This window comes from Phyllobates terribilis, unplaced genomic scaffold, assembly GCF_046119375.1.
Source record: "Phyllobates terribilis strain yellow unplaced genomic scaffold, ASM4611937v1 Scaffold_7__3_contigs__length_470593459, whole genome shotgun sequence".
Classification (NCBI taxonomy): Eukaryota; Metazoa; Chordata; class Amphibia; order Anura; family Dendrobatidae; genus Phyllobates; species Phyllobates terribilis.
The window spans coordinates 245,707,918-245,735,677 of NW_027362767.1; the positions used below are offsets into that span (position 1 = coordinate 245,707,918).

Sequence of the window (27,760 nt, forward strand, 5' to 3'; positions counted from 1 at the left end):
CTGCTTCTGGACTGGGCAGTCACTAGGGGCACTGCTTCTGGACTGGGCAGTCACTAGGGGCACTGCTTCTGGACTGGGCAATCACTAGGGGCACAGCTTCTGGACTGGGCAATCACTAGGGGCACAGCTTCAGGACTGGGCAATCACTAGGGGCACAGCTTCTGGACTGGGCAGTCACTAGGGGCACAGCTTCTGGACTGGGCAATCACTAGGGGCACAGCTTCTGGACTGGGCAATCACTAGGGGCACAGCTTCTGGACTGGGCAAACACTAGGGGCACTGCTTCTGGATTGGGCAATCACTAGGGCACTGCTTCTGGACTGGGCAATCACTAGGGCACTGCTTTTGGACTGGGCAATCACTAGGGGCACTGCTTCTGGACTGGGCAATCACTAGGCCACGGCTTCTGGACAGGGAAATCACTAGGGGCGCGGCTTCTGGACTGGGCAATCACTAGGGGCGCGGCTTCTGGACTGGGCAGTCACTAGAGGCGTGGCTTCTGGACTGGGCAGTCACTAGGGGCGCTGCTTCTGGACTGGGCAGTCACTAGGGGCGCTGCTTCTGGACTGGGCAGTCACTAGGGGCGCTGCTTCTGCACTGGGCAGTCACTAGGGGCGCTGCTTCTGGACTGGGCAGTCACTAGGGGCGCTGCTTCTGGACTGGGCAGTCACTAGGGGCGCTGCTTCTGGACTGGGCAGTCACTAGGGGCGCTGCTTCTGGACTGGGCAGTCACTAGGGTCACTGCTTCTGGACTGGGCAGTCACTAGGGGCGCTGCTTCTGGACTGGGCAGTCACTAGAGGCGCTGCTTCTGGACTGGGCAGTCACTAGGGGCGCTGCTTCTGGACTGGGCAGTCACTAGGGGCGCTGCTTCTGGACTGGGCAGTCACTAGGGGCGCAGCTTCTGGACTGGGCAGTCACTAGGGGCGCAGCTTCTGGACTGGGCAGTCACTAGGGGCGCAGCTTCTGGACTGGGCAGTCACTAGGGGCGCAGCTTCTGGACTGGGCAGTCACTAGGGGCGCAGCTTCTGGACTGGGCAGTCACTAGGGGCGCAGCTTCTGGACTGGGCAGTCACTAGGGTCACTGCTTCTGGACTGGGCAGTCACTAGGGGCACTGCTTCTGGACTGGGCAGTCACTAGGGGCACTGCTTCTGGACTGGGCAGTCACTAGGGGCACTGCTTCTGGACTGGGCAGTCACTAGGGGCACTGCTTCTGGACTGGGCAGTCACTAGGGGCACTGCTTCTGGACTGGGCAGTCACTAGGGGCACTGCTTCTGGACTGGGCAATCACTAGGGGCACAGTTTCTTGACTGGGCAGTCACTAGGGGCACAGTTTCTGGACTGGGCAGTCACTAGGGGCACAGCTTCTGGACTGGGCAGTCACTAGGGGCACAGCTTCTGGACTGGGCAGTCACTAGGGGCACAGCTTTTGGACTGGGCAGTCACTAGGGGCACAGCTTCTGGACTGGGCAGTTACTAGGGGCACAGCTTCTGGACTGGGCAGTCACTAGGGGCACAGCTTCTGGACTGGGCAGTCACTAGGGGCACTGCTTCTGGACTGGGCAGTCACTAGGGGCACTGCTTCTGGACTGGGCAGTCACTAGGGGTAATGCTTCTGCACTGGGCAGTCACTAGGGGCACTGCTTCTGGACTGGGCAGTCACTAGGGGCACTGCTTCTGGACTGGGCAATCACTAGGGGCACTGCTTCTGGACTAGGCAATCACTAGGGCACTGCTTCTGGACTAGGCAATCACTAGGGCACTGCTTCTGCACTGGGCAATCACTAGGGGCACTGCTTCTGGACTGGGCAATCACTAGGGGCACTGCTTCTGGACTGGGTAATCACTAGGGGCACTGCTTCTGGACTGGGCAATCACTAGGGGCACTGCTTCTGGACTGGGCAATCACTAGGGGCACTACTTCTGGACAGGGCAATCACTAGGACACTACTTCTGGACTGGGCAGTCACTAGGGGCACTGCTTCTGGACTCCGCAGTCACTAGGGGCACTGCTTCTGGACTGGGTAATCACTGGGGGCACTGCTTCTGGACTGGGCAATCACTAGGGGCACTGCTTCTGGACTGGGTAATCACTAGGGCACTGCTTCTGGACTGGGCAATCACTAGGGGCACTGCTTCTGGACTGGGCAATCACTATGGCACTACTTCTGGACAAGGCAATCACTAGGGCACTACTTCTGCACTGGGCAGTCACTAGGGTCACTGCTTCTGGACTGGGCAATCACTAGGGGCACTACTTCTGGACTGGGCAATCACTAGGGGCACTGCTTCTGGACTGGGCAATCACTAGGGCACTGCTTCTGGACTGGGCAATCACTAGGTCACTACTTCTGAACTGGGCAGTCACTAGGGTCACTGCTTCTGGACTGCGCAGTCACTAGGGGCACTACTTCTGGACTGGGCAATCACTGGGGGCACTGTTTCTGGACTGGGCAATCACTAGGGGCACTGCTTCTGGACTGGGCAATGACTAGGGCACTGCTTCTGGACTGGGCAATGACTAGGGCACTGCTTCTGGACTGGGCAATCACTAGGGGCACTGCTTCTGGACTGGGCAATCACTGGGGGCACTGCTTCGGGACTGGGCAATCACTAAGGCACTGCTTCTGGACTGGGCAATCATTAGGGGCACTGCTTCTGGACTGGGCAGTCACTAGGGGCACTGCTTCTGGACTGGGCAATCATTAGGGCACTGCTTCTGGACTGGGCAAACACTAGGGGCACTACTTCTGAATTGGGCAATCACTAGGGCACTACTTCAGGACTGGGCAATCACTAGGGCACTGCTTTTGGACTGGGCAATCACTAGGGGCACTGCTTCTGGACTGGGCAATCACTAGGGCACTGCTTCTGGACAGGGAAATCACAAGAGCACTGCTTCTGGACTGGGAAATCACTAGGGGCATTGCTTCTGGACTGGGCAATCACAAGGGCACTACTTCTGGACAGGGCAATCACTAGGGGCACTGCTTCTGGACTGGGCAATCACTAGGGCACTACTTCTGGACAGGGAAATCACTGGGGGCACTGCTTCTGGACTGGGCAATCACTGGGGGCACTGCTTCTGGACTGGGCAATCACTAGGGCACTGCTTCTGGACTGGGCAATCACTAGGGTCACTGCTTCTGGACTGGGCAATCACAAGGGCACTACTTCTGGACAGGGCAATCACTAGGGGCACTGCTTCTGGACTGGGCAATCACTAAGGGCACTGCTTCTGGACTGGGCAGTCACTAGGGGCACTGCTTCTGGACTGGGCAATCACTAGGGGCACTGCTTCTGGACTGGGCAATCACTAGGGGCACTGCTTCTGGACTGGGCAGTCACTAGGGGCACTGCTTCTGGACTTGGCAGTCACTAGGGGCACTGCTTCTGGACTGGGCAATCACTAGGGGCACAGCTTCTGGACTGGGCAATCACTAGGGGCACAGCTTCAGGACTGGGCAATCACTAGGGGCACAGCTTCTGGACTGGGCAGTCACTAGGGGCACAGCTTCTGGACTGGGCAATCACTAGGGGCACAGCTTCTGGACTGGGCAAACACTAGGGGCACTGCTTCTGGATTGGGCAATCACTAGGGCACTGCTTCTGGACTGGGCAATCACTAGGGCACTGCTTTTGGACTGGGCAATCACTAGGGGCACTGCTTCTGGACTGGGCAATCACTAGGGCACGGCTTCTGGACAGGGAAATCACTAGGGGCGCGACTTCTGGACTGGGCAATCACTAGGGGCGCGGCTTCTGGACTGGGCAGTCACTAGAGGCGCGGCTTCTGGACTGGGCAGTCACTAGGGGCGCTGCTTCTGGACTGGGCAGTCACTAGGGGCGCTGCTTCTGGACTGGGCAGTCACTAGGGGCGCTGCTTCTGGACTGGGCAGTCACTAGGGGCGCTGCTTCTGGACTGGGCAGTCACTAGGGGCGCTGCTTCTGGACTGGGCAGTCACTAGGGGCGCTGCTTCTGGACTGGGCAGTCACTAGGGGCGCTGCTTCTGGACTGGGCAGTCACTAGGGGCGCTGCTTCTGGACTGGGCAGTCACTAGGGGCGCTGCTTCTGGACTGGGCAGTCACTAGGGGCGCAGCTTCTGGACTGGGCAGTCACTAGGGGCGCAGCTTCTGGACTGGGCAGTCACTAGGGGCGCAGCTTCTGGACTGGGCAGTCACTAGGGTCACTGCTTCTGGACTGGGCAGTCACTAGGGTCACTGCTTCTGGACTGGGCAGTCACTAGGGTCACTGCTTCTGGACTGGGCAGTCACTAGGGTCACTGCTTCTGGACTGGGCAGTCACTAGGGTCACTGCTTCTGGACTGGGCAGTCACTAGGGTCACTGCTTCTGGACTGGGCAGTCACTAGGGGCACTGCTTCTGGACTGGGCAATCACTAGGGGCACTGCTTCTGGACTGGGCAGTCACTAGGGGCACAGCTTCTGGACTGGGCAGTCACTAGGGGCACAGCTTCTGGACTGGGCAGTCACTAGGGGCACAGCTTCTGGACTGGGCAGTCACTAGGGGCACAGCTTCTGGACTGGGCAGTCACTAGGGGCACAGCTTCTGGACTGGGCAGTCACTAGGGGCACTGCTTCTGGACTGGGCAGTCACTAGGGGCACTGCTTCTGGACTGGGCAGTCACTAGGGGCACTGCTTCTGCACTGGGCAGTCACTAGGGCACTGCTTCTGGACTGGGCAGTCACTAGGGGCACTGCTTCTGGACTGGGCAATCACTAGGGGCACTGCTTCTGGACTGGGCAATCACTAGGGGCACTGCTTCTGGACTAGGCAATCACTAGGGCACTGCTTCTGGACTAGGCAATCACTAGGGCACTGCTTCTGCACTGGGCAATCACTAGGGGCACTGCTTCTGGACTGGGCAATCACTAGGGGCACTGCTTCTGGACTGGGCAATCACTAGGGGCACTGCTTCTGGACTGGGCAATCACTAGGGGCACTACTTCTGGACAGGGCAATCACTAGGACACTACTTCTGGACTGGGCAGTCACTAGGGGCACTGCTTCTGGACTCCGCAGTCACTAGGGGCACTGCTTCTGGACTGGGTAATCACTGGGGGCACTGCTTCTGGACTGGGCAATCACTAGGGGCACTGCTTCTGGACTGGGTAATCACTAGGGCACTGCTTCTGGACTGGGCAATCACTAGGGGCACTGCTTCTGGACTGGGCAATCACTATGGCACTACTTCTGGACAAGGCAATCACTAGGGCACTACTTCTGCACTGGGCAGTCACTAGGGTCACTGCTTCTGGACTGGGCAATCACTAGGGGCACTGCTTCTGGACTGGGCAATCACTAGGGGCACTGCTTCTGGACTGGGCAATCACTAGGGCACTGCTTCTGGACTGGGCAATCACTAGGTCACTACTTCTGGACTGGGCAGTCACTAGGGTCACTGCTTCTGGACTGCGCAGTCACTAGGGGCACTACTTCTGGACTGGGCAATCACTGGGGGCACTACTTCTGGACTGGGCAGTCACTGCGAGCACTACTTCTGGACTGGGCAGTCACTGGGGGCACTACTTCTGGACTGGGCAGTCACTGGGGGCACTAATTCTGGACTGGGCAGTCACTGGGGGCACTAATTCTGGACTGCGCAGTCACTAGGGGCACTGCTTCTGGACTGGGCAATCACTAAGGGCACTGCTTCTGGACTGGGCAATCACTAGGGGCACTGCTTCTGGACTGGGCAATCACTAGGGGCACTGCTTCTGGACTGGGCAATGACTAGGGCACTGCTTCTGGACTGGGCAATGACTAGGGGCACTGCTTCTGGACTGGGCAATCACTAGGGGCACTGCTTCGGGACTGGGCAATCACTAGGGGCACTGCTTCGGGACTGGGCAATCACTAAGGCACTGCTTCTGGACTGGGCAATCATTAGGGGCACTGCTTCTGGACTGGGCAGTCACTAGGGGCACTGCTTCTGGACTGGGCAATCACTAGGGCACTGCTTCTGGACTGGGCAAACACTAGGGGCACTACTTCTGAATTGGGCAATCACTAGGGCACTATTTCTGGACTGGGCAATCACTAGGGCACTGCTTCTGGACTGGGCAATCACTAGGGCACTGCTTCTGGACAGGGAAATCACAAGAGCACTGCTTCTGGACTGGGAAATCACTTGGGGCACTGCTTCTGGACTGGGCAATCACAAGGGCACTACTTCTGGACAGGGCAATCACTAGGGGCACTGCTTCTGGACTGGGCAATCACTAGGGCACTACTTCTGGACAGGGAAATCACAAGAGCACTGCTTCTGGACTGGGCAATCACTGGGGGCACTGCTTCTGGACTGGGCAATCACTAGGGCACTACTTCTGGACTGGGCAATCACAAGGGCACTGCTTCTGGACTGGGCAATCACTAGGGGCACTGCTTCTGGACTGGGCAGTCACTAGGGGCACTGCTTCTGGACTGGGCAATCACTAGGGGCACTGCTTCTGGACTGGGCAATCACTAGGGGCACTGCTTCTGGACTGGGCAGTCACTGGGGCACTGCTTCTGGACTGGGCAGTCACTAGGGGCACTGCTTCTGGACTGGGCAATCACTAGGGGCACTGCTTCTGGACTGTGCAATCACTAGGGGCACAGCTTCAGGACTGGGCAATCACTAGGGGCACAGCTTCTGGACTGGACAGTCACTAGGGGCACAGCTTCTGGACTGGGCAGTCACTAGGGGCACAGCTTCTGGACTGGGCAGTCACTAGGGGCACAGCTTCTGGACTGGGCAGTCACTAGGGGCACTGCTTCTGGACTGGGCAGTCACTAGGGGCACTGCTTCTGGACTGGGCAAACACTAGGGCACTGCTTCTGGACTGGGCAAACACTAGGGGCACTACTTCTGAATTGGGCAATCACTAGGGCACTATTTCTGGACTGGGCAATCACTAGGGCAATGCTTTTGGACTGGGCAATCACTAGGGGCACTGCTTCTGGACTGGGCAATCACTAGGGCACTGCTTCTGGACAGGGAAATCACAAGAGCACTGCTTCTGGACTGGGAAATCACTAGGGGCACTGTTTCTGGACTGGGCAATCACAAGGGCACTACTTCTGGACAGGGCAATCACTAGGGGCACTGCTTCTGGACTGGGCAATCACTAGGGCACTACTTCTGGACAGGGAAATCACAAGAGCACTGCTTCTGGACTGGGCAATCACTGGGGGCACTGCTTCTGGACTGGGCAATCACTAGGGCACTACTTCTGGACTGGGCAATCACAAGGGCACTGCTTCTGGACAGGGCAATCACTAGGGGCACTGCTTCTGGACTGGGCAGTCACTAGGGGCACTGCTTCTGGACTGGGCAATCACTAGGGGCACTGCTTCTGGACTGGGCAATCACTAGGGGCACTGCTTCTGGACTGGGCAGTCACTGGGGCACTGCTTCTGGACTGGGCAGTCACTAGGGGCACTGCTTCTGGACTGGGCAATCACTAGGGGCACTGCTTCTGGACTGTGCAATCACTAGGGGCACAGCTTCAGGACTGGGCAATCACTAGGGGCACAGCTTCTGGACTGGACAGTCACTAGGGGCACAGCTTCTGGACTGGGCAGTCACTAGGGGCACTGCTTCTGGACTGGGCAAACACTAGGGGCACTACTCTGGATTGTGCAATCACTAGGGCACTGCTTCTGGACTGGGCAATCACTAGGGCACTGCTTTTGGACTGGGCAATCACTAGGGGCACGGCTTCTGGACTGGGCAATCACTAGGGCACGGCTTCTGGACTGGGCAATCACTAGGGGCGCGGCTTCTGGACTGCGCAATCACTAGGGGCACTGCTTCTGGACTGGGCAATGACTAGGGCACTGCTTCTGGACTGGGCAATGACTAGGGCACTGCTTCTGGACTGGGCAATCACTAGGGGCACTGCTTCTGGACTGGGCAATCACTAGGGGCACTGCTTCGGGACTGGGCAATTACTAAGGCACTGCTTCGGGACTGGGCAATCATTAGGGGCACTGCTTCTGGACTGGGCAATCACTAGGGGCACTGCTTCGGGACTGGGCAATTACTAAGGCACTGCTTCGGGACTGGGCAATCATTAGGGGCACTGCTTCTGGACTGGGCACTCACTAGGGCACTGCTTCTGGACTGGGCAATCACTAGGGCACTGCTTCTGGACTGGGCAATCACTAGGGGCACTGCTTCTGGACAGGGCAGTCACTAGGGGCACTGCTTCTGGACTGGGCAATCACTAGGGGCACTGCTTCTGGACTGGGCAGTCACTAGGGGCACTGCTTCTGGACTGGGCAGTCACTAGGGGCACTGCTTCTGGACTGGGCAGTCACTAGGGGCACTGCTTCTGGACTGGGCAGTCACTAGGGGCACTGCTTCTGGACTGGGCAGTCACTAGGGGCACTGCTTCTGGACTGGGCATTCACTAGGGGCACTGCTTCTGGACTGGGCAATCACTAGGGGCACTGCTTCTGGACTGGGCAATCACTAGGGGCACTGCTTCTGGACTGGGCAATCACTAGGGGCACTGCTTCTGGACTGGGCAAACACTAGGGGCACTACTTCTGAATTGGGCAATCACTAGGGCACTACTTCTGGACTGGGCAATCACTAGGGCACTGCTTTTGGACTGGGCAATCACTAGGGGCACTGCTTCTGGACTGGGCAATCACTAGGGCACTGCTTCTGGACTGGGAAATCACTAGGGCACTGCTTCTGGACTGGGAAATCACTAGGGGCACTGCTTCTGGACTGGGCAATCACAAGGGCACTACTTCTGGACAGGGCAATCACTAGGGGCACTGCTTCTGGACTGGGTAATCACTAGGGCACTACTTCTGGACAGGGAAATCACAAGAGCACTGCTTCTGGACTGGGCAATCACTGGGGGCACTGCTTCTGGACTGGGCAATTACTAGGGCACTACTTCTGGACTGGGCAATCACTAGGGGCACTGCTTCTGGACTGGGCAATCACAAGGGCACTACTTCTGGACAGGGCAATCACTAGGGGCACTGCTTCTGGACTGGGCAATCACTAGGGGCACTGCTTCTGGACTGGGCAGTCACTAGGGGCACTGCTTCTGGAATGGGCAATCACTAGGGGCACTGCTTCTGGAATGGGCAATCACTAGGGGCACTACTTCTGGACTGGGCAGTCACTGGGGCACTGCTTCTGGACTGGGCAGTCACTAGGGGCACTGCTTCTGGACTGGGCAGTCACTAGGGGCACAGCTTCAGGACTGGGCAATCACTAGGGGCACTGCTTCAGGACTGGGCAATCACTAGGGGCACTGCTTCTGGACTGGGCAGTCACTAGGGGCACTGCTTCTGGACTGGGCAGTCACTAGGGGCACTGCTTCTGGACTGGGCAATCACTAGGGCACTGCTTCTGGACTGGGCAAACACTAGGGGCACTGCTTCTGGACTCCGCAGTCACTAGGGGCACTGCTTCTGGACTGGGTAATCACTGGGGGCACTGCTTCTGGACTGGGCAATCACTAGGGGCACTGCTTCTGGACTGGGTAATCACTAGGGCACTGCTTCTGGACTGGGCAATCACTAGGGGCACTGCTTCTGGACTGGGCAATCACTATGGCACTACTTCTGGACAAGGCAATCACTAGGGCACTACTTCTGCACTGGGCAGTCACTAGGGTCACTGCTTCTGGACTGGGCAATCACTAGGGGCACTGCTTCTGGACTGGGCAATCACTAGGGGCACTGCTTCTGGACTGGGCAATCACTAGGGCACTGCTTCTGGACTGGGCAATCACTAGGTCACTACTTCTGGACTGGGCAGTCACTAGGGTCACTGCTTCTGGACTGCGCAGTCACTAGGGGCACTACTTCTGGACTGGGCAATCACTGGGGGCACTACTTCTGGACTGGGCAGTCACTGCGAGCACTACTTCTGGACTGGGCAGTCACTGGGGGCACTACTTCTGGACTGGGCAGTCACTGGGGGCACTAATTCTGGACTGGGCAGTCACTGGGGGCACTAATTCTGGACTGCGCAGTCACTAGGGGCACTGCTTCTGGACTGGGCAATCACTAAGGGCACTGCTTCTGGACTGGGCAATCACTAGGGGCACTGCTTCTGGACTGGGCAATCACTAGGGGCACTGCTTCTGGACTGGGCAATGACTAGGGCACTGCTTCTGGACTGGGCAATGACTAGGGGCACTGCTTCTGGACTGGGCAATCACTAGGGGCACTGCTTCGGGACTGGGCAATCACTAGGGGCACTGCTTCGGGACTGGGCAATCACTAAGGCACTGCTTCTGGACTGGGCAATCATTAGGGGCACTGCTTCTGGACTGGGCAGTCACTAGGGGCACTGCTTCTGGACTGGGCAATCACTAGGGCACTGCTTCTGGACTGGGCAAACACTAGGGGCACTACTTCTGAATTGGGCAATCACTAGGGCACTATTTCTGGACTGGGCAATCACTAGGGCACTGCTTTTGGACTGGGCAATCACTAGGGGCACTGCTTCTGGACTGGGCAATCACTAGGGCACTGCTTCTGGACAGGGAAATCACAAGAGCACTGCTTCTGGACTGGGAAATCACTAGGGGCACTGCTTCTGGACTGGGCAATCACAAGGGCACTACTTCTGGACAGGGCAATCACTAGGGGCACTGCTTCTGGACTGGGCAATCACTAGGGCACTACTTCTGGACAGGGAAATCACAAGAGCACTGCTTCTGGACTGGGCAATCACTGGGGGCACTGCTTCTGGACTGGGCAATCACTAGGGCACTACTTCTGGACTGGGCAATCACAAGGGCACTGCTTCTGGACAGGGCAATCACTAGGGGCACTGCTTCTGGACTGGGCAGTCACTAGGGGCACTGCTTCTGGACTGGGCAATCACTATGGGCACTGCTTCTGGACTGGGCAATCACTAGGGGCACTGCTTCTGGACTGGGCAGTCACTGGGGCACTGCTTCTGGACTGGGCAGTCACTAGGGGCACTGCTTCTGGACTGGGCAATCACTAGGGGCACTGCTTCTGGACTGTGCAATCACTAGGGGCACAGCTTCAGGACTGGGCAATCACTAGGGGCACAGCTTCTGGACTGGACAGTCACTAGGGGCACAGCTTCTGGACTGGGCAGTCACTAGGGGCACAGCTTCTGGACTGGGCAGTCACTAGGGGCACTGCTTCTGGACTGGGCAGTCACTAGGGGCACTGCTTCTGGACTGGGCAAACACTAGGGCACTGCTTCTGGACTGGGCAAACACTAGGGGCACTACTTCTGAATTGGGCAATCACTAGGGCACTATTTCTGGACTGGGCAATCACTAGGGCACTGCTTTTGGACTGGGCAATCACTAGGGGCACTGCTTCTGGACTGGGCAATCACTAGGGCACTGCTTCTGGACAGGGAAATCACAAGAGCACTGCTTCTGGACTGGGAAATCACTAGGGGCACTGCTTCTGGACTGGGCAATCACAAGGGCACTACTTCTGGACAGGGCAATCACTAGGGGCACTGCTTCTAGACTGGGCAATCACTAGGGCACTACTTCTGGACAGGGAAATCACAAGAGCACTGCTTCTGGACTGGGCAATCACTGGGGGCACTGCTTCTGGACTGGGCAATCACTAGGGCACTACTTCTGGACTGGGCAATCACAAGGGCACTGCTTCTGGACAGGGCAATCACTAGGGGCACTGCTTCTGGACTGGGCAGTCACTAGGGGCACTGCTTCTGGACTGGGCAATCACTAGGGGCACTGCTTCTGGACTGGGCAATCACTAGGGGCACTGCTTCTGGACTGGGCAGTCACTGGGGCACTGCTTCTGGACTGGGCAGTCACTAGGGGCACTGCTTCTGGACTGGGCAATCACTAGGGGCACTGCTTCTGGACTGTGCAATCACTAGGGGCACAGCTTCAGGACTGGGCAATCACTAGGGGCACAGCTTCTGGACTGGACAGTCACTAGGGGCACAGCTTCTGGACTGGGCAGTCACTAGGGGCACAGCTTCTGGACTGGGCAGTCACTAGGGGCACTGCTTCTGGACTGGGCAGTCACTAGGGGCACTGCTTCTGGACTGGGCAAACACTAGGGGCACTACTCTGGATTGGGCAATCACTAGGGCACTGCTTCTGGACTGGGCAATCACTAGGGCACTGCTTTTGGACTGGGCAATCACTAGGGGCACGGCTTCTGGACTGGGCAATCACTAGGGCACGGCTTCTGGACTGGGCAATCACTAGGGGCGCGGCTTCTGGACTGCGCAATCACTAGGGGCACTGCTTCTGGACTGGGCAATGACTAGGGCACTGCTTCTGGACTGGGCAATGACTAGGGCACTGCTTCTGGACTGGGCAATCACTAGGGGCACTGCTTCTGGACTGGGCAATCACTAGGGGCACTGCTTCGGGACTGGGCAATTACTAAGGCACTGCTTCGGGACTGGGCAATCATTAGGGGCACTGCTTCTGGACTGGGCAATCACTAGGGGCACTGCTTCGGGACTGGGCAATTACTAAGGCACTGCTTCGGGACTGGGCAATCATTAGGGGCACTGCTTCTGGACTGGGCACTCACTAGGGCACTGCTTCTGGACTGGGCAATCACTAGGGCACTGCTTCTGGACTGGGCAATCACTAGGGGCACTGCTTCTGGACAGGGCAGTCACTAGGGGCACTGCTTCTGGACTGGGCAATCACTAGGGGCACTGCTTCTGGACTGGGCAGTCACTAGGGGCACTGCTTCTGGACTGGGCAGTCACTAGGGGCACTGCTTCTGGACTGGGCAGTCACTAGGGGCACTGCTTCTGGACTGGGCAGTCACTAGGGGCACTGCTTCTGGACTGGGCATTCACTAGGGGCACTGCTTCTGGACTGGGCAATCACTAGGGGCACTGCTTCTGGACTGGGCAATCACTAGGGGCACTGCTTCTGGACTGGGCAATCACTAGGGGCACTGCTTCTGGACTGGGCAAACACTAGGGGCACTACTTCTGAATTGGGCAATCACTAGGGCACTACTTCTGGACTGGGCAATCACTAGGGCACTGCTTTTGGACTGGGCAATCACTAGGGGCACTGCTTCTGGACTGGGCAATCACTAGGGCACTGCTTCTGGACTGGGAAATCACTAGGGCACTGCTTCTGGACTGGGAAATCACTAGGGGCACTGCTTCTGGACTGGGCAATCACAAGGGCACTACTTCTGGACAGGGCAATCACTAGGGGCACTGCTTCTGGACTGGGTAATCACTAGGGCACTACTTCTGGACAGGGAAATCACAAGAGCACTGCTTCTGGACTGGGCAATCACTGGGGGCACTGCTTCTGGACTGGGCAATTACTAGGGCACTACTTCTGGACTGGGCAATCACTAGGGGCACTGCTTCTGGACTGGGCAATCACAAGGGCACTACTTCTGGACAGGGCAATCACTAGGGGCACTGCTTCTGGACTGGGCAATCACTAGGGGCACTGCTTCTGGACTGGGCAGTCACTAGGGGCACTGCTTCTGGAATGGGCAATCACTAGGGGCACTGCTTCTGGAATGGGCAATCACTAGGGGCACTACTTCTGGACTGGGCAGTCACTGGGGCACTGCTTCTGGACTGGGCAGTCACTAGGGGCACTGCTTCTGGACTGGGCAGTCACTAGGGGCACAGCTTCAGGACTGGGCAATCACTAGGGGCACTGCTTCAGGACTGGGCAATCACTAGGGGCACTGCTTCTGGACTGGGCAGTCACTAGGGGCACTGCTTCTGGACTGGGCAGTCACTAGGGGCACTGCTTCTGGACTGGGCAATCACTAGGGCACTGCTTCTGGACTGGGCAAACACTAGGGGCACTGCTTCTGGACTGGGCAAACACTAGGGGCACTGCTTCTGGACTGGGCAAACACTAGGGGCACTACTTCTGGATTGGGCAATCACTAGGGCACTGCTTCTGGACTGGGCAATCACTAGGGCACTGTTTTTGGACTGGGAAATCACTAGGGGCACTGCTTCTGGACTGGGAAATCACTAGGGGCACTGCTTCTGGACTGGGAAATCACTAGGGGCACTGCTTCTGGACTGGGCAATCACTAGGGGCACGGCTTCTGGACTGGGCAATCACTAGGGCAGCTGCTTCTGGACTGGACAATCACTAGGGGCGCTGCTTCTGGACTGGGCAATCACTAGGGGCGCTGCTTCTGGACTGGGCAATCACTAGGGGCGCTGCTTCTGGACTGGGCAGTCACTAGGGGCGCTGCTTCTGGACTGGGCAGTCACTAGGGGCGCTGCTTCTGGACTGGGCAATCACTAGGGGCGCTGCTTCAGGACTGGGCAGTCACTAGGGGCGCTGCTTCAGGACTGGGCAGTCACTAGGGGCGCTGCTTCTGGACTGGGCAGTCACTAGGGGCGCTGCTTCTGGACTGGGCAGTCACTAGGGGCGCTGCTTCTGGACTGGGCAGTCACTAGGGGCGCTGCTTCTGGACTGGGCAGTCACTAGGGGCGCTGCTTCTGGACTGGGCAAACACTAGGGGCACTGCTTCTGGACTGGGCAAACACTATGGGCACTGCTTCTGGATTGGGCAATCACTAGGGCACTGCTTCTGGACTGGGCAATCACTAGGGCACTGCTTTTGGACTGGGCAATCACTAGGGGCACTGCTTCTGGACTGGGAAATCACTAGGGGCACTGCTTCTGGACTGGGAAATCACTAGGGGCACTGCTTCTGGACTGGGAAATCACTAGGGGCACTGCTTCTGGACTGGGCAATCACTAGGGGCACGGCTTCTGGACTGGGCAATCACTAGGGCCGCTGCTTCTGGACTGGACAATCACTAGGGGCGCTGCTTCTGGACTGGGCAATCACTAGGGGCGCTGCTTCAGGACTGGGCAGTCACTAGGGGCGCTGCTTCAGGACTGGGCAGTCACTAGGGGCGCTGCTTCTGGACTGGGCAGTCACTAGGGGCGCTGCTTCTGGACTGGGCAGTCACTAGGGGCGCTGCTTCTGGACTGGGCAGTCACTAGGGGCGCTGCTTCTGGACTGGGCAGTCACTAGGGGCGCTGCTTCTGGACTGGGCAAACACTAGGGGCACTGCTTCTGGACTGGGCAAACACTAGGGGCACTGCTTCTGGATTGGGCAATCACTAGGGCACTGCTTCTGGACTGGGCAATCACTAGGGCACTGCTTTTGGACTGGGAAATCACTAGGGGCACTGCTTCTGGACTGGGAAATCACTAGGGGCACTGCTTCTGGACTGGGAAATCACTAGGGGCACTGCTTCTGGACTGGGCAATCACTAGGGGCACGGCTTCTGGACTGGGCAATCACTAGGGCCGCTGCTTCTGGACTGGACAATCACTAGGGGCGCTGCTTCTGGACTGGGCAATCACTAGGGGCGCTGCTTCTGGACTGGGCAATCACTAGGGGCGCTGCTTCTGGACTGGGCAGTCACTAGGGGCGCTGCTTCTGGACTGGGCAGTCACTAGGGGCGCTGCTTCTGGACTGGGCAATCACTAGGGGCGCTGCTTCAGGACTGGGCAGTCACTAGGGGCGCTGCTTCAGGACTGGGCAGTCACTAGGGGCGCTGCTTCTGGACTGGGCAGTCACTAGGGGCGCTGCTTCTGGACTGGGCAGTCACTAGGGGCGCTGCTTCTGGACTGGGCAGTCACTAGGGGCGCTGCTTCTGGACTGGGCAGTCACTAGGGGCGCTGCTTCTGGACTGGGCAGTCACTAGGGGCGCTGCTTCTGGACTGGGCAGTCACTAGGGGCGCTGCTTCTGGACTGGGCAGTCACTAGGGGCGCTGCTTCTGGACTGGGCAGTCACTAGGGGCACTGCTTCTGGACTGGGCAGTCACTAGGGGCACTGCTTCTGGACTGGGCAGTCACTAGGGGCACTGCTTCTGGACTGGGCAGTCACTAGGGGCACTGCTTCTGGACTGGGCAGTCACTAGGGGCGCTGCTTCTGGACTGGGCAGTCACTAGGGGCGCTGCTTCTGGACTGGGCAGTCACTAGGGGCACTGCTTCTGGACTGGGCAGTCACTAGGGGCACTGCTTCTGGACTGGGCAATCACTAGGGGCACTGCTTCTGGACTGGGCAATCACTAGGGGCACTGCTTCTGGACTGGGCAATCACTAGGGGCACTGCTTCAGGACTGGGCAGTCACTAGGGGCACTGCTTCTGGACTGGGCAGTCACTAGGGGCGCTGCTTCTGGACTGGGCAATCACTAGGGGCGCTGCTTCTGGACTGGGCAATCACTAGGGGCGCTGCTTCTGGACTGGACAAGGTTGGGGCTACAGCTTAGAGTAACACATGGTTCTCTCTCCTGTTTGGAGGTTTGCTACTGTTGCAAATACTACTACTCCTAGCATACTTTGCCAGCCACTCATTGGTAGTTGTACTTTCAAAACAGCTCGAGCTTCTCCAGCAGGCAGAGCCCTGGTGCATAGTGGCAGGGTTACAGGGTACGTTGTACACTGGGTCAGTAGGAGCGGGGACACACTGTAGCCTAGTAAACAAAACTGTGCATACCCAGGCCCACATACCGGCGCCTGCGCAGTGATGTCTGTCAAAGCCGCCGGAGAGAAGGAAAAGGTGGGGCTGACGCCTGCGCAGTAAGGTCAGTCAGAGTAGAATCCTGCACCTGCGCAATATGGGCGATTCGTGTGTTGTGGAGACCGGCGCCTGCGCAGTAAGGTCGGTTAGTGTGGGACTTGTAGTGGTCGCGGTGTCTGCTGTCTGGCCGCTGCTGGTGGACGCTGTGCTGTAGGGGGTCAGGGAGCAGCTGGGGTCACCCTCATGGCTCAGCATGTACGGTCCATGGTTACAGGGGGCGTCGCACACAGTTTTGTAGTATTGGGGTCACCTAATACTACATATTGCTGTACAGTGTGGGGTGTGCTGTGTGTGAGCGCTGCATTAGGTACATTAGGGGAGGGGTGTTGCGCTGTTATTAGCCTATAGGGGGCGCTGATTGATGGTGAGCGCCCGGACAAGGAGGGGTTAATAGAAATAAAGTTTATGACAAGTTTTGCAGCTTTCTACTATCCCTTGTGCTTCACCTCCTGCCCATCTGCAGGCTCTCCGCTTACTGTCCATGAGAACAGAACCTTCTTGTTAACATCTATAAGACCTGTACAGAGCTGCTGCTGGTCACAGCTGAGGGTTTGCTACAATTATGCCCATTACCAACAAGAAGTCCGCATCTACTGACTCCTGGAGTATGGGGGTCTTTAATGGAGCAATGCAGCACACGCTCGACCTCTGTGTGTATGGGACTGCCGGGAATGGTGGATCTCTGCCCACCTCCGCTCCATTCATTGTGTATGGGACTGCCGGGAATGGTGGATCTCTGCCCACCTCCGCTCCATTCATTGTGTATGGGACTGCCGGGAATGGTGGATCTCTGCCCACCTCCGCTCCATTCATTGTGTATGGGACTGCCGGGAATGGTGGATCTCTGCCCACCTCCGCTCCATTCATTGTGTATGGGACTGCCGGGAATGGTGGATCTCTGCCCACCTCCGCTCCATTCATTGTGTATGGGACTGCCGGGAATAGTGGATCTCTGCCCACCTCCGCTCCATTCATTGTGTATGGGACTGCCGGGAATGGTGGATCTCTACCCACCTCCGCTCCATTCATTGTGTATGGGACTGCCGGGAATGGTGGATCTCTGCCCACCTCCGCTCCATTCATTGTGTATGGGACTGCCGGGAATGGTGGATCTCTACCCACCTCCGCTCCATTCATTGTGTATGGGGCTGCCGGGAATGGTGGATCTCTGCCCACCTCCGCTCCATTCATTGTGTATGGGACTGCCGGGAATGGTGGATCTCTGCCCACCTCCGCTCCATTTATTGTCTATGGGACTGCTGAGAATAGTGGATCTCTACTCACCTCCGTTCCATTCATTGTCTATGGGACTGCTGAGAATGGTGGATCTCTACTCACCTCCGCTCCATTCATTGTCTATGGGACTGCTGAGAATGGTGGATCTCTACTCACCTCCGCTCCATTCATTGTGTATGGGACTGCTGAGAATGGTGGATCTCTGCCTACCTCCGCTCCATTCATTGTGTATGGGACTGCCGGGAATGGTGGATCTCTGCCCACCTCTGCTCCATTCATTGTGTATGGGACTGCTGAGAATGGTGGATCTCTGCTAACCTCCGCTCCATTCATTGTGTATGGGACTGCCGGAATCGTGGATCTCTGCCCACCTCCTCTCCATTCATTGTGTATGGGACTGCCGGGAATGGTGGATCTCTGCCCACCTCTGCTCCATTCATTGTGTATGGGACTGCCGGGAATGGTGGATTTCTGCCCACCTCCGCTCCATTCATTGTGTATGGGACTGCTGGGAATGGTGGATCTCTGCCCACCTCCGCTCCATTTATTGTCTATGGGACTGCTGAGAATAGTGGATCTCTACTCACCTCCGCTCCATTCATTGTCTATGGGACTGCTGAGAATGGTGGATCTCTACTCACCTCCGCTCCATTCATTGTCTATGGGACTGCTGAGAATGGTGGATCTCTGCCTACCTCCGCTCCATTCAAGACAGGGTCCGGTTCTCAGGGTCGTTAATTGCGGTGGTCAGATCCCCAGTGATCTTTCCTATAGATAGACTATAAAGAGTTATTCCTTATCTGCTCTTTAATGAAACTTTTTCACTTGTTGGGGTCTGAATACTGAGACCCGAAGTGACCTCTATACCACGCTATATCAAAGGGGGGAGAAAGCACCTGAGTGAGTGCTGATCACCAAGACTGAACATGGGTCCATATCCTTTACATTAGAGGGGTTCTCTGGTGAAAACAAATTATCATGTATCCATAGGGTGGGTGATAATTTATTGAATGGTGGGGGTCTGACCCCTGGGACCTGCACCGATCCGCAGAATGAGGAGTTAGTGCATCTGCCCAACCACCAATTCATGTGTTCCCTATGGGGGTCTGTGTGCTGTATAAGTCTCCATACAGCATTGTTTAGTGCAGACTCCTCATCAGTTCATTCTTGGAGCTTCCTTGCTTCAGAGCGGGACAGGAGGGCAGTGCATTGTGGGTAACTCATGCTAATGAATGCAGATTGCAGGCCGCCCCTCCTCCTGCCGCACATTGTCAAGACCTCTCGTTTGTCTCCTGCAATTTGCATACGATTACCCAGAATGCATCTCTGCTTCCCTTGCAGTGAAAAAAGGTCTGTGTGTCAGGAGCAGTAACTGTGCAGGAAGCCTGCAGCTCGCTGAGCACCATGTCCGTCCTCGGAGACTTGAATGCAGCCAGAGACCAGATCCAGAGGGAAATTGAAGCACTGGAGAGAACTTTGGGTCCGGACGTTTCTTCCATCGACGTGATCGTGTCCGGCAGCAGCAGCAGCGATGAATCCGGCGACGGTAGGCGGCTCGTATACTTATTAGTCTCCCTTATGTGTGTTCGTTGTATATAAAATAGGTACGAAATAAGTGCCGTTACTAAAAGAAACTTTATATAAATTCCTAAATTTTGCTTAAGGAAAACAAATCCCTTTGTTCCTCAATGTATTTGTATAGGAATATAATTGTCTGATCATTTATTGCAGATTTACCTTTTTATAAATTTTTTCTTTTTTCTATTTATTTTTATTTTATGTAATATTCACAAAAGACGTTTTATTCCACATTCTATGACTTTTTTTTGAGAAATAATAACTTTTTTTTAAATATCTATCATTATATGCGGTAATTATTCTTCAAAGTTAAAGGGGCACTCCGGCCATTAAGAGTTATCAGCTATTCATGACTTTTTCTGTCTCGGCTATACTGTTGTACGAAGCGGAGGGTATTTACTACACCACCGTCCTAAAAGTGGTGGGACACCAAGGCATGAATAGGTGATAAATGTTTTGTTCCACGGGTCAGTATGATCATGGTGATACCAAACTTATCTAAGGTTTTTTTTTTGTTGTTGTTGTTGTTATACTAATTTAAAAGTAAAAATGTATATATAAAAAAAAATAATTATTGCCTTCAGTCGGCATATTCTGAGAGCTATAACTTTTTTTTTTATTGGACGATAACGATTTACCATCGCTGTTATTTGCAATACGAGCTGGAGTTTTTTCATTAAAATTTTGGGATCCATACAACATTTTTAAGGGAAAGTGAGCAAAAACAGCGATTCTGTCATTTTGATTTTTTTTCTTTTCGACATTCACCGTATGGGATAAATTATTATTTTATCACTTCGGACAATTATGCATGTGGCGAATACTAAATAATTTGTTTCTTTTTTTTTATCAGATATTTGCATTTTGGGAAAGTGGGTGATTTTTTTTTAAGCTCATATATTTGGGGAAGGGGCTAAATTACATTTTTTATTTTTTAGTAGTCCCCTTAGGGAACCTGAATCTGCCATCACTTGATCTCCCATATATTACTCTGGTCTTGCAGTCCATTGTATAATCGCCAGTCTCCTGTATAGCCCGGTCACTAGCTGGGCTCTATAATGGGCTAACATAGCAGACATAGGGTCCTTCATTAGTATGCAGGGCAATCATGTGGCAAGTGTCAGGGCATCAATGATGGTGTTTTATAAAGTGATCCGACTGAATTTTTTTAATTTTTTTTTTATAGACTATTCTGATACTTTGGATGAAGACTTTGAAGCTGTAAGTTTGCATTTTGGACCTGACCTATCCGATTAGCAAGTTTCGCTTACATGTTACCGTGTTTTTTTACTTTACTTATTAATGATGATGATTTGCGCTTAGTTTTTTTGCATTTTTTTTAATGTTTTCTGTAATTTCAGGATGAGTTGGTCTTGGAGGATGGTGGTCACAGAGCGGAGATGTGTCTGCAGATGAACCTGGTGTATCAGGCAGTTATACAGGAGAAGCTCCAGGAGGTGCAACTTCTTATCTCCCAGAATAAAGTGCAGCAGGTACAGGGGAGGGGATGACCTTTACAGCCCACCTCCCTGTAGTTCTGCAGGTTGGAGATGGTCACTATCACCATTCTGATATTTTCAGGAAGAATTGCTCTGGGAACTTGCAGGACGGAAAACTCAGCGGGTTGGAAGCACAAAACCTTACCCCGCTAATCTGTCCATTGGCCATTTCTACAAGCCGTATTTTAAAGATAAAGTCACTGGAGTGGTAAGGGATTTTGCATTTAAAAAAATAATTTCCAGCAATTTTGGGACACCTCCAACTTTTTGGTCGCTTTGTATTATTTTTAACGGGGGAAGCAGGACAAATAAAGAACAGTAATTCTGGCCCTACAATTTTTTTTTTATTTATTTATTTTTCCTTTACCAAATTTAAATTATTTGTTAAATAATGTTATATTTTGATACATCTGACTATTTGAATATTAAAATAATTAAAAACTAAATATTTATTTTCTCTATATAAATATTCGCGTCCTCTTTTAGTCATCCCAGACAGAGCAGAGCACAGGGAGATAAGGAACACAAGAGCCAGTTCAGTGTCATGCTTCCCCTCCTCAGGTTCAATGTTTGTCACTTCTCCGGAGTGCTCCTTTAAGCAGATCTCGACTTCCCATCACTGTGAAATTAAAGGTCTGAATTCAGCAAACATGGTAAAAATATTGAGAATTCCTTCTACTTTTTATTTGCAGGGGCCTCCAGCTAATCTGGAGATGATGGCGAGATCTTCTCATATTGTGAAAGCCTTTAAAGAATTAACCAGTAGCAAATGTAAGTTGTCCATATCCAATACATGGAAATATAGAGACCTAGATGAGGCTGATTCCAGTTTTCTTCCATCCTAGAGGCCACAGTTTTATGAGCCTCATGCATTACATGGTTGGCCATTCATTTCAGTGGCCTCCACGTATTGCTCTGTGACTTCTCGGCCTTTTAGCTAAGATCAGTTGTAGTACCTGTTCTTACCAGCAGGTTTGGCTCGGCCTGCAGATTGTGGGGGCGAATGTACTAATGCACACTTAGTGGAATATTCGGGGTGTACGTAGGGTGGCTCATATGGTCATTCCATCAGGTGACCCCCAGGATTGGAGCCATTGGACTAGTAGTTTGAGAATCCGAGGTGCACAAGTGCCCTGGGGTGCCTGAGGACTGCTCGGGATGCAATTCCCTGAATGATCTAGGAGTTTTGTGGTCATGAAGTTCTACTGGCACCTGTGGTTCCCCCCCTCACTAGAACTAGACTGGCTCCCCGTTCCACTCCTGGGAGAAAAATGGACTTTCCGCAAACTTTGACGATCCCAGTTTCCCATGTTTGCTAGTGATGGGGAGTCTGATATAGATATATGTATGTATGTGTGTTCAGGATCATTCGACTCCATTCACCAATATAGAGCTGGCTTTTTGGGATCCAAAACAGTTCCCTATTAAGTATGTGTGAGCTCATGTTTCATGTAAAATCACCAATTTCCAATGCCGTTCAATTAGCAGCCGAACACAATCGTTTTTTTTTTCCCAGCGAAACTGCAAATGACTCTCATTGGGTTCCAGATCCTGTCGTTCACAGAATGACCCATCACTAGCTTTCTAGTCTGGAGGGACGGGGACAGGTTTATTAAGGACCACTTTTTCTTAGGATCGCATCCTTGTGCACTGTTTTTGTGTGGCGCTTAGCTGGAAGTGCACGATCTCTGTGTATATATGCATGCCCAGCAACCTGTCAATCACCGGACTATGCCACAACATTTCTTTACTTTCTGTGTATCCTGTTCTTTCTGAAAGTGGAGTATCACACCAACTGAAATAGAGTAATGCCAGTAAGATTTCTATGTTTAATGCAGGACCCTGATCTAATATTTTGCCCACCATACAGGGAGGCCTTCAGATCCTGACGAGTTAAGAAAAGCAGTTTTGAGTGACAGTTTGCAAAAGATCCTTCAGCCCAAATTATCCAAGTAAGTTCCTTCATATCTACCCATCCGGTGTGGGAATTTCAGACCCACGTTGCCTGTCCATGTAAAGAGGGTTGTCCCATAAACCACTTTGATCAATTGGTGTATGATTAATGGGGGGTCTGACCACTGGGACCCTCGCCGTTCACAAGAATGGTTCCAAAGCTGCCGGTATGTTTGGAAGGGTAATGGGCATGTGCGACCACTGTCCATTCACTATCTATAGGAGTGGTGCTCGCGCTTGCTCACTACCTTTCCAATCCAAAGACTTCATTGATGTTGATCGATGGGGGTCCCAGTGGTTCAGCCATCGATCATACAGTCATCACCTTTTCTGTGGATTTTATTTAAGAGACAAATGATTTTTCTTTTCTTAATGCACTGACACATATCGTCTCCAAAGCCTGAACATACGTGTGTTTATGATAATGTCCATTTACTCTTATTGGATTCTGGTTAGCAGAAGGATTGAGAATTTGGGAATCCAAATCTGATTTTCGCAGCATATTTTATTACTTTATACAACTGTTTCCTTTCAGGCTGGAATATCTGCAGCAGAAGCGTGACGCTGCAAAATGTGAGGCAGACAAAAAATTGATTACAAAGCAGATCCAAGAGGTGGAGCAGCAGATCAGCGCTGTCAAGTAAGGTCCTTATTTTGCTAAAAAATTTTGAGTCACTCAACTCTACATTTGTTTAGATTTTATACAAAAAGTTATGACTGTCCGAATGCGGATTGGCTCATCATTATACAACTATTCTTTGGAAGCTGCTCCAAGGGGACTGCACAATATGAAAAAAAAAGTATTAGTTGTTGAATTTGGTTTTCATTCAGCCCCCCGCCATGCCGTCTTCCTTTACTAACATCTGACAGAACAGCTGATGTTGCAGAGCTCACTGATACCAGCGCGGTCCTGTAATAGGAGCCATCGGGGTAACAAGTCCATTCATGACATTTCTTCCTCCTGAATCTTCCCTCATCACCTGTGAGTTCAAACCTCCTCTGGTATAACATCAGCACAAACACTGCGCCCCCGCCGGGAGCTTCATCGCCGAGCAGCTGCATGTAGCCGTACATCACCAAACACAATGCTGAGAGTCGGATGGAGTGGTGTAAAGTCATCACCACTGGATTCTGGAGGAGACATGTTCTGTACAGTGATGGATCACACTTCTCTATCCGGCGTCTGATGGAGGAGTCTGGGTTTGGTGATTCCAGGAGAACGTTACCCCCTGACTGCATTGTACCCGCTGTACAGTTTGGTGGAGGAGGATAATGCTCTGGGCTGTTACCAGGGGGCGGCCTCGGTCTCTTTGTCCCAGTGAATCTTAATGCTTCAGCACAAGACATTGTGGACAATTGTAGCTTCCAGCTTTGTGGGAACAGTTTTGGGAAGATCCCTTTTCTGTTCCCCATGACTGCTTCCAGTGCATAAGGTCCATACTGACATGGGGGGAGAACATGAGCGGCCACACAGAGCCCGGACCTCGGCCCCATCCAAGAACAGAGATTGTGAGCCCGGCCTCCCCCCAACATCAGGGTCTGACCCCACAAATGCTCTTCTGGATGAAGGGGCAAAAATTCCCACAGACTCCTCCAAAACCGTGCAGAAATCCTTCCCAGAAGAGCGGGAGCCGTTATATCTGCAGAGGGGATGACTTTATATTATGTCTATGGATGTAGAATAGGGGCCAGAAAAGCTCCTGTAGGTGGGATGAGGGGGGCACATACTTTTTTCCATATAGTATATGTAGTCAGTCACAACTTTGCTTTTTGAAAAACTTAAGGCAGAGATGACAGAGCTGCATTTCTGTCCACAGCCTGTGGGCAGGAGTGGTGCTTGCTGACGTAAAATCCTTAAGTTTGTGTTGTATATTTTTCCGGATCTGACGTCGGGTGTGCAGAGATGCCGAGGCGGCCGTACAAAGCCGGATCTTAGTTGATAGGAAGGATCAAACGTTGCAAATTACTTACATGGCACTGTTTTTGTGACATAGACATGGATTCCAAAACCCTTTTTTCTTTTGAGATTTTTTATTTTTTTTTTTTTTTTTTTTTTTTTTTAAGTGATCACATCTCAAATTGCTATTGAATTAAAAAAACAATTATTTTCCTTCTTTTTTTTTTTCAGCCAACTTCCAGAGGAAACGCTGTTAGGGCAGAGAACCGACGATCACGACTGGGAGAAGATTTCTAATGTCAATGTAAGCGAGGCTGAAGCTTCTGTCCTTAGATGTCATCTTAGTAATTGGTAAACCCTATTATATGCCTATGTCAGAGGAAAAGATGTGTATATGCTGGAGTCACCTGGCTATATGGGTACATGTAACAGATCTCTGATAGGGGGGCAGACCTACTGTGAAGGGGGCTTCATCGGTGCTGTATGGGAATATACATCTGGGGATGCCTCATATTCCTGCTGGTGATGGATCACACTGAACTTACTTTGTTCTGCTGGACAATTGTGTAATCCAGTAGAACAAACCTCTCCATCTGATAACTGGGTGCGTGGAGCTACAGTCTCTTCTGGGGGCTACTTATTACCGCTCCGCAGTAGTGACGATCTGACATAACATATCTCTTCTCAGTTTGAAGGCGTCCACAATGCGGATAGGATTAGTAAGATGTGGAAAAACAATCTGCACCCGCACATCAACAAGGAGAACTGGAGAGAAGAGGAAATAAAAAAATTACAAGAAATTGCACAGGAACACAACTTTGTCAACTGGGAAGTAATAGCCGAGGAACTCGGGGTGAGTGTTTTTATCTTCACATCCGGATATAAATCCAACATCTAGAGCAGGTGTCTGCGTTCCTATAAATGCGATGAAGGCCAGATTCACGTGCCCACAGTATATAGATTTGAGCTTGCATCATAATACCTGGCCCAACTGGCATATATATACAGGTGCATCTCACTAAATTAGAATATCAAAAAGTTAATTTATTTCAGTTCTTCAATATAAAAAGTGAAGCTCATATATTATATAGAGTCATTACAAACAGAGTGATCCATTTGAAGTGTGTATTTCTGTTAATGCTGAGGATTATGGCTTACAGCCAATGAAAACACAAAAGTCATTATCTCAGTAAATTAGAATACTTTATAACACCAGCTTGAAAAAATGTTTTTAAAATCGGAAATGTTGGCCTACTGAAATGTATGTTCAGTAAATGCCCTCAATACTTGGTCGGGGCTCCTTGTGCATCAATTACTGCATCAATGCGGCAATGTGGCATGGAGGCGATCAGCCTGTGACGCTGCTGAGGTGTTATGGAAGCCCAGGAGGCTTTGATAGCAGCCTTCAGCTCGTCTGCATTGTTGGGTCTGGGGTCTCTCATCTTCCTCTTGACAATACCCCATAGATTCTCTATAATAGATTCTCTATGGGGTTAAGGTCAGGCGAGTTTGCTGCCAATCAAGCACAGTGATACTGTTGTGTGTAAACCAGGTATTGGTACTTTTGGCCGTGTGGACAGGGGCCAAGTCCTGCTGGAGAATGACATTTCCATCTCCAAAAAGCTTGTCGGCAGAGGGAAGCATGAAGTGCTCCAAAATCTCCTGGTAGACGGCTGCGCTGACTTTGGTCTTGATAAAACACAGTGGACCTACACCAGCAGATGACATAGCTCCCCAAACCATCACTGATTGTGGAAACTTCACACTAGACCTCAAGCAGCTTGGATTGTGGCCTCTCCACTCTTCCTCCAGATTCTTGTGGAGTGTGTCAGTGACTGCCTTCTGGACATCTGTCAAGCCAGCAGTCTTCCCCCATCATTGTGGAGCCCACTGAAACAGACTAAGGGACCTTTTTAAACGCTTAGGAAGCCTTTGCAGGTGTTTTTTGTTAATTATTTTACTTTACTGAGATAATGACTTGTGTTCTCATTGGCGGTAATCCATAATCCTCAACATTAACATAAATAAACACTTGAAATAGATAACTCTGTTTGTAATGACTCTGTAATATGAGTTAGCTTCACTTTTTGTATTGAAGAACTGAAATAAATTAACTATTAACTTTTTGTTGATATTCTAATTTAGTGAGATGCACGTGTGTGTGTGTGTGTGTGTGTGTGTGTGTGTATGTATGTACATAAAAAAATATATATATATATATATATATATATATATATATATATATATATATATATATATATACACACACACACACACACACACACACACACACACACACACACACACACACACACACACACTGTGTTCCAAATTATTATGCAAATAATATTTTCTCAGATTTTCCCAAATTACCTATATGAATTGCAGTCATTGTAATTTTCCAGTCAAATAACTATTAGAGTACAATTGAAATGTTTTTGTACAAACTGCCTATGATAACAGTATATTTTTAAAAAAATAAAAAACTCAAAATGCACTCAAAATGCATGTTCCAAATTATTATGCACAGCAGAGTTTTCAACCTTTTCATTTTAATAAAGAACAAAAAAATGGTCATTTTTGAAATTATAAGCATTAGCAGGTTATTACACACTGAAATCAAACAGTTTTCAACTCAAAACTTTATTCTAGGTGATGTTACATTTGCACATAGGACCGCTTGTTCGAAAGGAGCTTCTGAACTCTCTCGTCCATTGAATTTGTCAGGTTTTGGATGGTTTCTGCTTCAATTGTTTTGCATGAGGACAGAATACCCTCCCAGAGCTGTTGCTTAGATGTGAACTGCCTCCCGCCATCATAGACACTCCTTTTGATGATGCTCCAGAGGTTCTCAATGGGGTTGAGGTCAGGGGAGCATGGGGGCCACACCATAAGTTTGTCCCCTTTTATGCCCATAGCAGCCAGAGATGCAGATGTGTTATGGGCATAAAAGGGGACAAACTTATGGTGTGGCCCCCATGCTCCCCTGACCTCAACCCCATTGAGAACCTCAGGA

At 52.3% G+C, this 27,760-nt stretch overlaps 2 protein-coding genes across 4 annotated transcripts in view; one reads left to right on the forward strand and one right to left on the reverse strand.

Moving 5' to 3' along the window:
• Nucleotides 1-16,601, reverse strand: part of ENDOG (endonuclease G) — a 31,817-nt gene extending 15,216 nt beyond the window's left edge. Inside the window, exon 1 of one of the 2 annotated variants that reach the window (XM_073640114.1) lies at nt 16,512-16,601. The gene's annotated coding sequence lies outside the window, so the exon portion shown is untranslated. Of the gene's footprint in view, nt 1-16,497 lie in introns of both variants that reach the window. The other variant, XM_073640115.1, reaches the window with a different exon arrangement.
• SNAPC4 (small nuclear RNA activating complex polypeptide 4) overlaps nt 16,567-27,760 on the forward strand; it is a 40,720-nt gene continuing 29,526 nt past the window's right edge. Inside the window, exons 1-10 of one of the 2 annotated variants that reach the window (XM_073640107.1) lie at nt 16,567-16,662; nt 19,159-19,363; nt 20,582-20,616; nt 20,757-20,888; nt 20,977-21,102; nt 21,587-21,665; nt 22,765-22,846; nt 23,383-23,487; nt 24,976-25,048; nt 25,433-25,597. In XM_073640107.1, coding sequence (XP_073496208.1) covers nt 19,222-19,363; nt 20,582-20,616; nt 20,757-20,888; nt 20,977-21,102; nt 21,587-21,665; nt 22,765-22,846; nt 23,383-23,487; nt 24,976-25,048; nt 25,433-25,597 — 939 coding nt within the window. In that variant the 5' untranslated portion in view covers nt 16,567-16,662; nt 19,159-19,221. Of the gene's footprint in view, nt 16,663-16,757; nt 16,777-19,158; nt 19,364-20,581; nt 20,617-20,756; nt 20,889-20,976; nt 21,103-21,586; nt 21,666-22,764; nt 22,847-23,382; nt 23,488-24,975; nt 25,049-25,432; nt 25,598-27,760 lie in introns of those variants that run through there. The other variant, XM_073640108.1, reaches the window with a different exon arrangement.